Source organism: Vicugna pacos, chromosome 3, assembly GCF_048564905.1.
Source record: "Vicugna pacos chromosome 3, VicPac4, whole genome shotgun sequence".
In the NCBI taxonomy this organism is placed as follows: domain Eukaryota; kingdom Metazoa; phylum Chordata; class Mammalia; order Artiodactyla; family Camelidae; genus Vicugna; species Vicugna pacos.
The window spans coordinates 67266841-67283166 of NC_132989.1; the positions used below are offsets into that span (position 1 = coordinate 67266841).

The window sequence follows — 16326 nt, forward strand, 5'->3', positions numbered from 1 at the left end:
AGTGGGGACAGGGAAGGTGGGAGGGGCATATCACATAGGGGTAGGGGATTAAGAGGTCAGACTACTATGTATAAAATAAATAAGCTACAACGATATACTGTACAGCGCAGGAATACAGCCAGTACTTTATAATAACTATAAATGGAGTTTAAGTTGTGAATTACTAGGTTGTATATCTGAAACTTATACAATATTGTAAATCAACTATACTCAATTAAAAAAAAAAAGTAAAATGTTATTTTTCTGAAAGAGAGTGGGGTTGATCTGAGACCAATATATTACTGAAAAATGATGAAAAAATGCAATGTTATTTCTACAGGCAACTCTTAAGAGTTTATAGATGATTAAGGCAATCAGACGACAAATAAAGACAGCTTCAGTGTTCTGAACCTTATGCAAGCCAATTTGCCTTTTTTCTCAGTGTTTACTTCAAGTTTTGACCATGATACTAGCTGCAAGAGTGGTCCTGAAAGTAAGTATTCAAGGACAAACTAGGATCTGACAGAATTTGGTACATCTGACATATTGTTAAAAAGACATGTATTCTTAGATTTCACAAAAATTAGTGTTCCTCATTTCCCAACATGTAATATTCATGACAATGTGACAGTTATTTAATCCTCAAGCAATCTGTAAAATGACAGTGCTTTATATATTTCCATGTACGTGAAAAACAATGATTTTAAACTAATGAATCTTTTAATCATCAATTAATAAGCTTTTTGGTCACATTATATTTCATTTGAAATCCCTTGAAAGAATAAAAGACAAAGATTTTTATAACTTACTTTACCACATGCTCGGCAGTGATGTCGCCGTTTGGTAAAAGTAAATTTAACTTGGCAGTTCATACAATTTGGAGCTTCTGAATCAGGAACCCAAGTAGGCTGTTTCTGGCCCAAAACCAGGCCTTCTTTGCAGGTGTTTGCAGGAAGAGAGTCTTCATTTGCAGTTACAAAACTAGATACACCTTCAAAATTACTTTCTATATCAATGTAATTAGAGTTGAAGCTAACCTGAGGATCAGTAGTAGAATCTGTAGTACAAGTTGTTGGAACAACGGTATTTCCTATGCTGGGTTCACTTTCAGGCATATTTGGAACATCTGGCTTATTTGGTTCCTTTGAACTCCTTGTTCTTGATGGAGCACTAAACAATTGCTTAGGTCTGGCCCCTCCAACATGGACAGATTGACTGTTAATATTAGAGACTGATACTTCATTTGTAATCTCAGACTTACTGCTAGATAACCCTTGTTCAACTGGAAGTGTACTTTTTTCCCCTAAAGAAAGGCTACCATTTTCTGTTATATTTTGTTTATCAACTGTTTCACAAATTATATTAATACCAGGGCTTTCCCCAGTAGCTCCTGCTTCAGCACTGAAATATATATTACTGGCATTTCCATCATCTAGGCCTTTCATATCTATCTGATTCATTTGAGATTTTGAGTCATTTACATTTTCTTCAAATGATTTTATGGAATTGGTCTGAAGATACTGTTCATTCAGAAAAGCATCAAGTTCAGCATCACTAATTGGTGCACCACTTTTCATGCCTTCATCAATATTAAAGTAATCCAAGTCTTGCCCATCAATATCATTGCTTGAAAAAGTAAGATCTTCACAATGATCTGGAGACTCTGGGGCATCAGAAAGCTCTATTTGAGATTCTGCAGCTGCAGAAGAACTGGTGTTATCAGAGTAATCCAAAGATTCAACTCTAATTACCATCTGGTCAGAATCTAACTTTCTGTCTCCCATCTTTTCAATTAGTGGCTGATGAATTATGTTTTTACATTTTTGCTGTTTCAAGAGATCAGTCTCCTTCAAAGTTTCCCCACTTAAAATGACATTCTTCTGTATTTCTTCATGCATAGTCATTGCATCTTGTATATTATCTTTAGAGTCATTCTGAGGTAGACAATCACCATGCACTTTACTTTCGATTAATGATCCACACAAAGACCCAGGTACTGGGAGACAGGACAATGAGGAGTACATATTTTCACTTGAAACATGTAAAGTTGAAGAGAGATCCTGGATTACATCTTTATTATCTTTAAGATCTAAATTTCTTGAGTCTTCTTTTGCAGATTGTTTTATAAATGCAGCAGTCCTATCTTCCTGAAAGGATAAATCAGGTAATTTGAAATTTTCATCACTTAAATTTGAATCATTTAAGCATAAACCTCCATTTTTTGGAAGACTGCAAGGCAAAGCACTTGTGCTGTCTCCTTTTAAACATTCTGTGGCAACTCCAACTGCCACATCTACCTCCTCTTTTACCAAACAGCCATCAGCTTTTACTAATTCACATGGCTGGTTCTTGTGTTGTAGGTTGTCTTTGGCATCAAACATTTTGGAACTTTGTTCAGTCAAAGTAGATAGCACGTTAAAATCAACAACTGATTCTAACTGATTAGAGATCTTTTTATCCTTTAAATTTTCTTTTCCGTCATAATTACATGAATCTAAAAGTGCTGTATCTACTTTTATACCAAATTCTTTAGTTCCACTGATTTCTCTGTTTTGTAAATCAGAGTCATCATTTTGTTCCTCTATGACATTACCATGGTCTATTGAAGAAACACAGAAAGTTTCTGACATTGAAGATAAATCCAGTCCAATCAAAGAATCTGTACTAGACTTAAAATCATCTGACAATAATTTTTTAATATCTTCTTCACTGTTAGTTACATGAACTAAGTTACCCATGTCACTTATCAGATCACAGACAGGTTTACTACATCGTCCCTTGTACAGAGGCTGGATTTCATCTGAAGTGCCACTATCCACAGAAGAAAGGAGATCAAGTCCTGTTACATTTTTTTCATTTTGTATAGATGTCAGTCCCTCAAGTGTTTTTTCATTCAGGGAAATCTCATTTGTTTCACAGCCTGTTTCTGATGAGGCACAACAATTAATACACTGTTGATCCTTTGGTAGCACTGAAGTTAGCTGTGAGGAAGCCAACTCTGAAGAAACTGAATAGTGGTTAGAATCATACGCATTTTGTGCATCCTGGAGATAATCTTGTTCATCTAATTAAAATAGAAATATAATGTTAGTCAGGAAACCCAAATTAAAATTATTACAAAGATATTATGGTTTCTAAGACTTCTAAACTAAATTTTTTTTAGACCAGAGATAGATTACTTTCTTGCAAAATGGTAATATCCTCCAAAATTATTTTTATTTGGATTTAAACTACCTGGGGTTTTTACTTTTCAATGTAGATGTCATACTATGACAGAAATTCCACTCAAAATAACTCAGTTGCACTGGAAAAAACCAGATTAATGAAGAGCTGAAAAACAATCTAACTTCTTTGTTCTGTCCTCTGGTTTCCTAGCCTTCACTCTAATATGAGGAAAATACTGTCTCTCATAATAATGAAATACCAATTTATATAGAGCTTTCAAGTTGCACTTTAGCTGGTTCATACGTTGATTTTAAAGGTCTTTCTTTACCTAAATTTGTATCTGGAGAGAACCTTCTAGTTCCTTACTTCTATCTCTGGCTATCGGTTCTATTCAGTGTAAGAATACACTCATTCATGATAATGAGATAAATGAATGTTTTACAGAAGATAACCATGTGACCAAAATTGAAACCACATTTTGCTAAGATATTAACTACAGACATTTTAAAATTATATTAATGGCAAAAATGGAAAACCAACAAACCTGGATTCTGTTCAAAATCATCAAGGAGTTTGTCCAAGTCACTGACTGCTGCTTTAAAGTAACTGTCCATCCTACCTGTAGAATTATTCAGAATTCAATTCTTGTGTGCCTAGAAAACACAAAAAATGATAGTTCATTTAATTCTCTAACATATAAACATTATACCATCTACTGCATGCCCAGAAACACAGTCAAATAGACACACAAAAAATGTAACAGCATTGCTTTGAGAAATCTATAATTTAGTTGGGGGAAATTCCTCTATATATACAAAAACGACAGGAAAACAAACTCTAACACCATTACATGCATACATAAACTATTGTAAAATGTAAAACTCTAAATAACTAAATAACTCATGGGTCAAAGAATTCACAGTTTAAAACTAAAAACAATTTTAAGTACCATACAGCAAACAATATAAAATATACTACATACAAATAAAAATACTGCACATAAAAACTTGTGGGATTCAGCAAAAGTGGTACATCAACAGATACTTACAGCCTTAGATGCTTATACTAGAAAAGAAGAAAGAATGAAAACTAATCAGCTAAAAGCAGAAATTAAAGAAATAGAAAATGAGCATATAAGAGAGATATAAGAAAACTAAAAGTTAGTTTTATGGATAAAGTAGATGAACATCTGATCTGTTGCAGGATCTCCACCAAATAAGCCTGAAATACCTTGAAGGAATCTATCAATGACTAATGGGATAATATCAAAAGGACACAGAAGCCAAGCTGAAAGGGATCTCACTGCTTAAATGGGACAAATGAATATCATATAAATGACTACAAAGGACTTACCACAAATCAAATGGATTTTAAAAAAACAAGAAATCTTAACCATACTAAAGACAAAAATAAAGAAACACTATACAGTAGAAGGGTTGCTAGGGCAGTAACTGTTATTCTGAAAGTTGATACTTAAGAGAGAAGAGCTAAGAATTTATCCCACCCTTTATTTACAAAATGCGTTTTAGGATAACAAAATAGTTGCTGAGGAAAAGTTCTTTAGATAAGACTTCCAGCTGATCAGTGCAGAAGGATATTAAAATTTTAAAAATCATATCTTCATAGTCCCTAATGCAGTAAATGGACTAGGCAATGGCTATCAATGTATGCTAAAACTATCAGATGAAAGGTTGGAGGGAAACTTTATAATGGTGGAATCAGGCCAACACATTTGAATCCAGTGATCAATTTCACCACCAATAAATGTGGAAGAACCAAATATTATGTGCTTCATGTTGAAGACAGCATCACACATAAAATATTCCTGTCTAAAAAAACTGAACCCGAATCTTACAAAGTTTTTAGAACTAACTACATGTTTACAGGAAATTCAAGCATAGAAGGACAAGTTAAATGATATCAAAAGAAGGCAAATGGCTTAATCCAGAAGAGGGAATACTTTGTAGCAATGTTCCTCAAATTATCAATGGTGAATGATCTTTTATTTTCAAAAAATTTCCAATCTGTTACAAACTACTACTTTTGTAAAACACAGTAAAACAATGCAGGTTTTGCAATAATGTACAAACAAAAAGATACACATTAAGCATATCTGAATCCTTAAGCCTGGATTAAAGACTAAGAGAGGGAAATGAAGGATAAAAGAGAATAAACAAATGAGAGGGCTTTACTAGGACCACTTATGATAGTCGCCATGAACTGAGGACACATGAGACTTAGAAAAAATTAGGGATACTTTAAAGATGGATTAAAAAGATTAAACAGAGCTTAAGAGAGCACTGAATGAACCAGAAGACCTATCTGAAGAAATAACCTAAAATGCAGCCCAGAGAAACAAAGAGGAAAATATGAAAAAAATAAAGAGACATGTATGACAGAATGAGAATGGAGCCTCATAAGGAGAAGAGAGAGCATGGAACAAGCATGTTTGAAAAGATAATGCTAGGAATTCCAGCATAAATGAAAAACACTATAGACACAGATAACTCATTATACCAAGCAATATAAATACAGGTGACCCTTGAACAACATGGGTTTGAACTGTGCAGGTCCACTTATATGCAGGTTATATGGAGGAACCATGGATACAGAGGGCTGACTGTAGTTTATGTGCAAATTTTCAACTGCAGAGGAAGTCAGCACCCCTAACCTCCATACTGTTCAATGGTCACTATAAAAAGAATAGTTACTCTATAGGGAAGCTTTTGAATTCCTAAAATAGAACAGTCAGAGATAAAAGGTCATCTTCAAAGGAACAATAATTATGCTATTACAAGGTAAACTTGAACAATTCTCAATAACACTGGTATGTCATCCTAATTCAATAAAGCATATTACTTTTAGAGAGAGTAGGGAGGTAATTAGGTTATTTAGTTATTTAGTCATTTAGTTAGTTAGTTAGTTAATTTTTTTTAAAAAATGGAGCTACCAAGGATTGAACCCAGGACCTCATACATGCTAGGCACATGCTCTACCACTGAGCTATACCACCCCCTCAGCATATTACTTCTTTTATTTCCATTTTTAAATTGTGATTATACCATACATATACAAGAGTACACACACACCAAAACAAATAAAAGGAACTTGCAGGAAGAGACACGGTAGGAAGAAGAAAACTTCAAAGACACTAATATTCTCAGAAAAAAGCAATGCAACTATGAAACAGGAAGAGGAAGCCATACATAAGGAACATATGAAGAAAAAAAGTGATCATGGAAATTCATAGCAGCAATCTTAAAATTCAAGTGAGGCTTATAGGATGTAGTAAAAGCAGTGCTTAGAGGGGCATATATAGCATTAAGTGCATGTATTTAAAAAGAAGAAAGATCTAAAAATCAATAATGTAAGCTTCCACCTTGGGAAATTAGAAAAAGAAGAGCAACTTAAGCCCAAAGCAGGTAGAAGAAAAGATGAAGACTGGAGCAGAAATCAATCACACTAAAAACAGGAAAACAACAGAGAAATGGAGAAAAATCACTGAAGCCAAAAACTCTTTCTTTGAAAAAAACTAAAAAGAATTGATAAACTAGGCTAATTTTTTAAAAAGAAATACAAATTACCAATATTAGAAATGAAAGAGGGGTCATAACTACTGATAACATGGACACTTAAAGGAAAATAAAGGAATATTATGAACAACTCTATGTCCACAAACTTGAAATGGACCAATTCCTTAAAAAACACACACTATAAAAACTCACACAAGGAGAAAGAGATAACTTGAACAGCCCCATATATATTAACAAAACTGAATCAATAATTAATAACATTCCACAAATAAGTCACCAGGTCTAGATGGCTTGACTGATGAATTTTACCAAACATTTAATGAAGAAATGATCCCAATTCTCCACAATCTCTTCCAGAAAAAAGAAGCAGAGTAAACACTTCCTAATTCTATAAGATCAGCATTACTCTAATACCAAAACCAATAAAGACATTACAAGAAAGAAAAACTACAGACCAATATAGTTTATGAACATAGAAGTAAAAATCTATAACAAAATATTAGCAAATTGAATCTAACAATGTATAAACAGAATTATACACAATAACCAAGTGGAATTTATACAGGTAAGCAAGGCAGGTTCACCATTTGAAAATTAATCCATACACCACATCAACAGACTAAAGAAGAATTATCATATAATCAAATCAACTGATGCAAAAGAAAAAGCATTTGACAGGATCTAACATGTACTCATGATAAAAACTCTCAGCAAGCTATAAGCAGAGGGGAACTTCTCCAATTTGATGAAGATTATTTATAAAATACCTACAGTTAACATTATACATTATACTTAAAGATGAGAAACTGGATGCCCTCCCCTCAAAGACTGGGACCAAGGAAAGGATGTCTTCTCTAACCACTTCTATTCAACATAGTACTGAAACTCTCACTAGTGTATTAAGAAAAGGAAATAAAAAAGAAAGAAAAATGTCTTTATTTGTGATGACATACTTTTCAATGGAGAAAATCCCCCAAAATTGACCCCCTCCTCCAATGGAAAAGTGAGTATAATAACAAGAATGAAGGATACAAGGTTAATATACAAAAGTCAAATGCTTTCTATATATTGGCAAGAAACAACCAGAATTTGAAATTTTAAAAAATACCTGACGGGGACATTGTGCTGTGCACCAGAAACTGACACATCGTAACTGATGGTACTTCAATTAAAAAAAATACCATTTACACTACACCTCAAAATATTAACTACATGGATATAAATATAACAAAATAGATATACAGGACCTATATGTGGAAAACTACAAAATACTGATGAATAAAATCAAAGCAACAAGACATCAGATTTATGTTTACCAGAAGTGAGAGTGAGGGGGAAGAAGAGTGGAGGAAAAACGAACTGGATGAAAGTAGTGAAAGGTACAAACATCCAGTTATAAGATAAATAAGTGTTAGGGATGTAATGTACAACAAGATGAATATAATGAACACTGCTGTATGTCACATATGAAAGTTGTTAAGAGAGTAAATCCTAAGAGTTCTCATCACAAGGAAAAAAGTTTTTTCTATTTCTTTAATTTTGCATCTATAAGAGTTAATGGATGTTCATTAAACTTATGGTGGTAACCATTTTATGATGTACATCAGCCAAATCACTATGCTGTACACCTTAAACTTGTACAGTGCTGTATGTTAATTTTATCTCAATAAAACTGGGAGAAATAAAAGTAAAATAAAATGGATGAGACATAAATGTAAAATGCAGTATTATAAAACTTCTTGAAGAAAACATAAGAGAAAATCTACATAGCTTTGGGTTTGATCATGAATTTTTAAATACAACATCAATGGCATGAAAGAAAAAAAAGTGATAAGCTGGACCTTATCAAGGTTAAAAAATCTGCTCTGAAAAAGACACAAGAAAATGAGAAGACAAGCCACAGAATGGGAGAAAATATTTGCAAAACATGTTATCTGATAAAGGAATTGTATCCAAAACTCACAAAGAACTCTTAAAATTCAGTAATTGGAAAACAAACAATCCAATTTAAAAATGGGCATAAGTTCTAAACAGATACCACTCGAAAAAAGATACAGTTAGAGCATATATTAAAGTGCTCAACATCATTTGTCTTTAGGGAACTACAGAGTAAAACAATGAGGTACCATTTTACATCTATTATAATGGCTAAAATCCAAAAAACTGACAGTACCAAATGCTGCAGGGGTACCAAACAGCAGGAATTCTCATTTACTGCTGCTGGGAATGCAGAAGACAGTTTGGCAGTCTCTTACAAAACTTAACATAGTCTTACCATATGATCCAGCAATCATACTACTAGGTATTTACCTAACTGATTTAACTTTTATGTCCACACAAGAACTTACATGTGAGTGTTTATAGCAGCTTTATTCATAACTGCCAAAATTGGGAACATCAAGATGTCCTTCAGTAAGTGAATGGATAAATAAACTCCAGCACATCCATGCAAAGGAATATTATTCTGTGATATAAAAAATGTAATCAAGCCACAAAAAGATGGATGAATCTTATATGCATATTGATAAGTGAAAGAAGCCAGTCTATATACTGTAATGATTCTAATTTTATGACATTCTGGAAAGGGTAAAACTACAGAGACAGTAGACACATCACTGACTGCCAGTGGTTTGGGGTAGAGGAGGGTTTAACAGGTAAGGCAGAGTGGATTTTTTAGGATGGTGAAACTATTCTGTATAATATTATAATGGTGAATACAAGACATTAAGTATGTTTCAGTACCCATAAAACTTTACAGCACAAAAAATAAACCTCAATATATGTAAATTTTAAAAATATTTAGGTTAGGGCATCTCAGAATGCAGAATATGAGGGGAAAAAGTCTAAATGAATTACAAATATGTAAAACCACCATACTGAGGGCATGGAGAAATAAAGTGCTTCCTTTGGAAATCAGTGGAGTCTAAAGGCAAAAGGAACACAAACATTGTATCTAGTTGATAAAGTTGTTTCTCATGGGGGTGTGGGTTAATTCTGAAGCCATCATACATGTATGCTAGAATTGAAATTAAATAAATGGATGGCTGATGGTAGGAGCAAGGTTTCCCACTTTTGGAGGGAAAATAGATAAGCAAGGGGAGGAAGTTAGAATGACCCATGTGGTAATGGATTTGAGTTGGAGACATCAGTATAAACTCATGTTTGGCTTAATATGGACACAGATGGTTACACATTTGTACTAATTTTTTATTTGAAATGTTTATAGATATTAGCATAAACATGTATCTCTTGCTCCATTAGCTGAGAAGGCCTAAATGCAAAATGTCTTGGTGGCAACAACGGAGCACACTAGTGCCCAGATCTTGGTTATCTGAGGTTATCTTCCCTTAAATCAAGAACCAAGATAATTATTGACTCTAGGAAAAACACAAAATTATATAATAAAGGTAGTATCATAACAATATACTACCTGGCTCAGCTTTAGATACTTAAATGATATAAACACTAAATAATGATTTTACTAAAAGTTAACATAGAACTAATTTGCAAATCTAAAGGAGGGGAGAAGTGCCATGTTTAAATATGGAGGCTGGTGTAACAAACCTAAACTCACATCTTCTATAAAAGGAAGGTGGTAAGTAATATCTAAAACTGGTAGGATCGGGGTAGGGAGGAGAGAGAGCTGTATAAGTAAGCAAGTTATTTAGAAACTTGGAGGTGAAAAAGAGTTGACTGTGGAGCAGCCTTTCTCAATGAGGGTTCTGTGAGAGGCTTAAGCCTTAATGCCCTAAGGCATTCACTTTATGTAATGAATTAACATCTTTCCTATGTATCTGAAGTGTCAGTGCAGTTGACCCTTGAACAATAGGGTTTGGGCACTGACCGTCCATGAAGTTGAGTGTAATTTATAGTCAGCCTTCCGTATCCATGGTTCCTTAGCATCCAAGTTTCCTCCGTACCCATTGATTCAACCAAGCAGGAGCGTGTAATATTGTAGTACTTATTTACTATTGGAAAAAAATCCACATATAAGTGGACCTGCAGTTCAAACTCGTGTTGTTCAAGGGTCAACTACAGGCGTAAATCATCTTTGGGGGAATTGAGAAAAGTTACTCAAATTATTCTCTGTGTTTGTGAGTCCAATGAGGAACACTGAGAAAAGCTGCTTCTGAAGAGAGACTCAGGGGAGAGGATGAGGGCAAAGGGCTATTGTTTTTGAATAAAATTCTTGTACTATTATTTGACTCTTTAAATTATGTATAGGTATCCCTTTGATAAACATAAACATTACATTAAAAATAAATATATTAGCAAAATGTAGTAAAAAATCTGAATATAGAACATAGAAAAAAATAAAGAACAGAACTGAAAGGTCTAGAAACAGCTCCTCATTAGAAAAAGACAATTTTTCTTAAAAATTATGGATTTTATTAAATAATATCTACTTATAGAGTATTTCTAAGTAGCAGTGTACTACTAAGTATTATGTTATCTGAGGCACCTAAAAGATACAACAAAAGGATAATTAAATAATAATATAGTCTAACAATTTGTAAAAGGTATGACATTGAAACCTTTTGACCGAAAATCTTATTAAACTGCACATACTTTTCATTCACTTACTGTGCCAGTAATCTTCCCTGCACAGAGACACGAAAGAAATACAAGACATACTCCCTATTCTAAGTTTATTTATGTCTGATAACTTGTTTTAGGTAGTATCTTTACTCACTTGGCCATGTATGTATTCACAGATTTACAAACAAATATTTACTTTGCAAAAAATGTTTTTTAAAAATCTCTTCATGACTAAAAACAAATTGGCAGCAACATGGAAGATTTATCATCAGAAAACAACAAAACCAAGAGTAAGGAGACTCCTAAAATGGTTAAGGTGAGAGGTGATGAGGGCCTGAACTGAGACAGGGCAGATAGAAAGGAAACATATAAAAGTAGCTAAAGAATGGGAACTTTTGGAGAGTGAAAGCGAGAGAGAAAGCTAGGATTACTGCCAGGTTGCCATCGTGAGTGATTGGGTAGACACTGGTACCACTGACCATGACAGGCAACACAAAGAGGAGCAGAACGGAGGGAAAATATGAGTTCATGTTTGGACTGATGTTTGAAGTACCTTGAGAACATCCCAGGGAAAATGTCCAATAGGTAGTTGACTATAAGGATCTGGAATGCAGGAGAGAAGTCTGAGATAGATAAAAGATTTCGGAATTGGTAGTATATAGCTGTTAATAGATGAAATCACCTAGGAAGAGAATATAGAAGAGGACAGGAGCCTGACATCAGGTAACTAAAGGTCACAATTGGTGTTCCTAAAGCCACTCTGAAAAAACCTGCCCAGAGTACTTCCACAGAAAAATATCCAATATATATGTTAAAAGACAAAAAATAAAATTGCAAAACTTCATGCATAGTACAAACCCAGTTTTAGAAATAAGTTAATATACATATAGTACTATTAGCAAAAGGCAAGGAAAAAAACATAGAGGAGCAAACACCAAACTGTTAATAATGCAGTCAGATTATGCAAGCTCCTCACATCTATATTCTATGTCCTTATAGTTGTTTTCTTTTTTACAAAAATATACTACTTCTGTAAACAAGAAAAGAAATAATTTTGTTCCTTTCCTCAAAAAAAAAGGATAGCATATATCCTTATAATATAAAAAGATAATATTAATCTGTTAGAAAGACACTTGGACAATGGACTATAAATGGGCAAGTAATATGAACAGATAACTAGTAGGATTATGAGAAAACATTCAATGTATGATCCACACTATCAAAGTGACATGAATTAGAACACATACCATTCCCTGAATATAATCTTTTTAATAATAAAACTACTCAATGTTTTGATAAGCATCTGATAAAAAGAGCATCTCAGACACTGATGATAGGAAGTTCTCTCAAGGGAACAATGTGACAATATGCATCAATAGCCTCAAAAAGATTCCTAACATTTGCTCTAATAATTCTCTTTTTAGAAATTCAAGAAAATAATCTAAAATAACTGAAAACATGCAGACAAAGATATTTCACCAAATCATTAACTGAAACTATCTAAACACCAACATTAGGACACAAAATTATACAGGCATCAAAAGTAATGTTTATGTCAATCAAAGCCTTTATTTGGGGGGGGGATTAGATATTTATTTATTTATCTTAATGGAGGTACTAGGGATTGAACTCAGGATCTTGTGCACGCTAGGCATTCACTCTACCACTAAGCTATACCCTCCACACTTCAAAAAAATTTTTGAGTACATACTCTATGACTTAGCAATTCTACTTCTAGAGAAACACTAGCAATTATGCACAAGAACACATCACAAAGAACTTTCAACATTGCAATGTTTGTAAAAGTGAAACATGCAAAAACCTAACAGTTCATCAACACAAGAGTGGTTAAATCAGCTTTCTCAAACTGGACTGAGGACCTCTGGAAGCTCCAAGAGCTTTTAGGGTGTGAGGTCCTTCTAGTTCCAAATACCTATCTGTGCAAGAATGGATTTTCTTAATATGCTTCAGCCTAAACAAGGTAGCACACCAGACTGAGGGAAAAGCAAATATGGGAATCTAGCTGTCTCCTGTAAAGCCAAACGTTAAAGTAAAGTGATCTGCAAAAATGAAAAACAATGCCACTTTTCTCACTAAATATTTTAAAGAAAATACAGCCATTTTAAACAATATTATTTAATTCAGTATATAATGGGTTTAATGTTATTTTTAAATAAATAAGTAAAAATTTTCAAATTTTCTAAGTTTTAATTTCTAAAATTGTATATATCCTGTATTAGAAAACAAAAATTATTTTAGTCCTCAATAATTTTTAAGTGTGTAAAGGGATCATGAGACCCACTGGATTAAATAAACTGTGATCCTGTAATTATAACTGGAGATGATAATCAAATGGGAATCTAGTTTTATCTGTAATGTAACTGTTTCAAAAGATATTTTGCTCATTAATCACTTGTGTAATCAAAAATCATAAAGTTATGTTTATGAAGTTTTTTTTAACAACACGGGGAAATGCTTAAAATATAATTTTAAGCAGGAAACACAGGCAATCCAACTGTATATAAAATCTCATCTTAGGAAAACGCCATGGGAAAAAAGACTCAAAGGTAAAAAGTCAGAAATAACTGTTGATGATTACCTTTAAATGTGGAATTATAGTCTATTTCCCCCTATTCTTTATTATATTTAAAAAATATTTACACTGAACATGCAGTTTAATATTCAGGCGCCAAAAATGGGAAGAAATTCTAGGTAAAAAATTATATATAGTTCTACTAGATCAAACCACTTAACTTCTGCCAACTCAAAAGACAAGCTCAAAATAATACATTGAGGAACCTAATTCGACCAACGAACTGCCTGTCTTGTTAAATGAAAAACATTAAGTTAACAAATTTATGGGCTGGTTCCCATACGAGTCAAACAAACAAGAACATTCTAACATACAATAATATGCAATCACGGTAGTACAAATCAGTTAATAGTTTAAAAGTTAGGTCATCTTATACAATTTGTCAAAGGTACCAAAGAAAAGGCAACTGGAAGGAACAGTACAGCGGCCTTCTGGTCTAAAACTATGAGAAAATGCATCGGTGCGGGAATGGGCTTTGCGAGAGCACGGGCGGCGATGACAGATTCGTCTGCGGGGGCCGAGTCCTTTCAACGCAGAGGCTACCACTCCCGCCGCGGGAGCAACAGCCCCACTGCAGGCGCAACAGCCCCACTGCAGGCGCAGCCCCTCCCCTGCCTGGCAGGCGGCCCTGGGGGCGCTTCTCACCCCTACCTTCCGCGGCTCCGGGGTCGCTACCCCAGTACCGCAGAGCACTCGTGGCGGCCCCAGTGGGTTGGACCCGGCAAACAGCCTCCGAGATGGCTCTCCCGGCCTGGTCCGGCCCTCCAGGTTTTACCGAGGGGCCGCGAGGTTTGAGAGTCCAGATTTCCCGACCCGCCCAGTGGGCTCGGAAAAGGAATGGGTCCGGGGCCCAGGCTCGGCCCCTGGAAGGACAGGAGGGCCAGGCCCAGCGCCCTGCACAGCGAGACCAGAGGCCATCCCGCCCCCTCCGAGAGGGCAGCAGGGGTGAGGAGAGGCCAAGACGCCTGTTTCAGGGGGCTCTTACCTCTCCACACCCCTGCGGAGCTCTTAGAGGACTTGACGCGACACCGCGCTGACGAGTGAAGAGCGACCCCGGCCGGGAGTCCACGGAGTGCGCGACGTCGACTCAAGGTTTGTTTCCACCCCCAAGCCCTCAACCTGGGGAAGAGTAGGTAGCGCAGGCGCAGAGGAGGCTTTCTTTTGGCTCTCATGCCCCCTCCCTCCACGTCCGCGGCCTCCCCAGTCCGGCGGCGCCTGCGCGATGCTTTGCGGAGTGTGATCCTTGGGCACCCGGCTTCTTACCGGAAATGCCTACGGACGTGCTAGGGTGATGGGGAAGCCTGAAGATCGGCCGTAGGTCGGGACTCGGTTTCCCGCTAGAGGGAGCCGGGATCGGAAAGCGACCTGCGTCAATGTCCGGCTTCTTTGCCCTTCGCTGACCTAGACGCAGCTTCCCCCCGCCCCCAGCCTTCTGTGTCCACGGGGTCGGCGCTTCGCTCCGGCCTGTACCGGACACACCCGCCTGCCCGGCATCCAACCCAGCCTGCTCCTCGCGCTGCTGTCCTCCCGGAATACCTCACTTTTTTGCTTCAGACTGGTTTTACACCCTCCGCCTCCACCGGCAGCAACAAAAATGTCCCTAACCCACTCTTGAGTCTCAAGCCCTCCAGCTGACTCTTCATTCGCAAGGGCTAGGTCTTTTCCTTTCGTAGCTTTAGTTCTGCTTTTCTAGCAGTGGCCACGAGAACAGCTGCCTCCCTTGTCTAAAAACAAAAGCTAAGTAATTTGGAGAAGTAAATGTCAATCATGTGATGCATATTTGTGCTTGTTGAGCTTTAGTATTTTCACCATGTTTCCTATAAATTTAAATGAGGGAAGAGACATTTGTATGGGGTTAGAGTATCAGTACAGACTGGGGGATATGTTCAAGAGTTACAGTAACTGAGTAGTATTTCAATCAGTTGTAATTTATGGTAAAGATTTGAGAATCAGGGTTCAAATCTCAAATCTGCAACGTGGACAACTATAGTTTGTAATTTTTCATAGGTAGGTAGTCTTCATTTTCCTAAACTCTGAAATGAAACTATGTGGCTTTAGTTTAACAATGAAACTTTCACTGATTGCTTATAATAATTTATGGAGCATCTGCTGTGCGACAGACATTGTGCTAGATGCTTTGCTTAGGTTATCTCAATAATTCTGGGAAGCTCATACAGTATACATTTACTATGTGTCTCTCAGGTGTTGCTCACAGACAAGTAAAGTGGGGTCACTACTGTTAGAGTTCTGGATTAAGTTTTTTGGGGCAAAATGAGGACTTTAGCCCAGGAGACAGTATCCCAGAAAGCTCTGAGATACTTCCGAGGAGGCAGGGGAGAACTCAGTATTATATGTGATTTGAGTGAAGAGGGGGTTGTATGCACAATCAAGCACACACTTAGGCAGAGGCTTGCTGCTAGTCATGAGTAGCAGTTGTCACCATTGATGAATTAGTGTTTTTCTAGATAGGAAGAGATGCAAGAATTTGGGCTCATAAAATCTTCTGAAAATATCTAA

General features: G+C 35.9%; 1 protein-coding gene across 2 annotated transcripts in view; it reads right to left on the bottom strand.

Moving 5' to 3' along the window:
* ZFYVE16 (zinc finger FYVE-type containing 16) overlaps positions 1 to 15228 on the bottom strand; it is a 45526-nt gene extending 30298 nt beyond the window's left edge. The window contains exons 1-3 of one of the 2 annotated variants that reach the window (XM_015245786.3): positions 15073 to 15228; positions 3689 to 3797; positions 789 to 3043 (exon numbers count right to left, since the gene is read on the bottom strand). In XM_015245786.3, coding sequence (XP_015101272.2) covers positions 789 to 3043; positions 3689 to 3758 — 2325 coding nt within the window. In that variant the 5' untranslated portion in view covers positions 3759 to 3797; positions 15073 to 15228. Of the gene's footprint in view, positions 1 to 788; positions 3044 to 3688; positions 3798 to 14794; positions 14998 to 15072 lie in introns of those variants that run through there. The other variant, XM_006197610.4, reaches the window with a different exon arrangement.
* Between the last annotated feature and the right edge of the window lie 1098 nt (positions 15229 to 16326).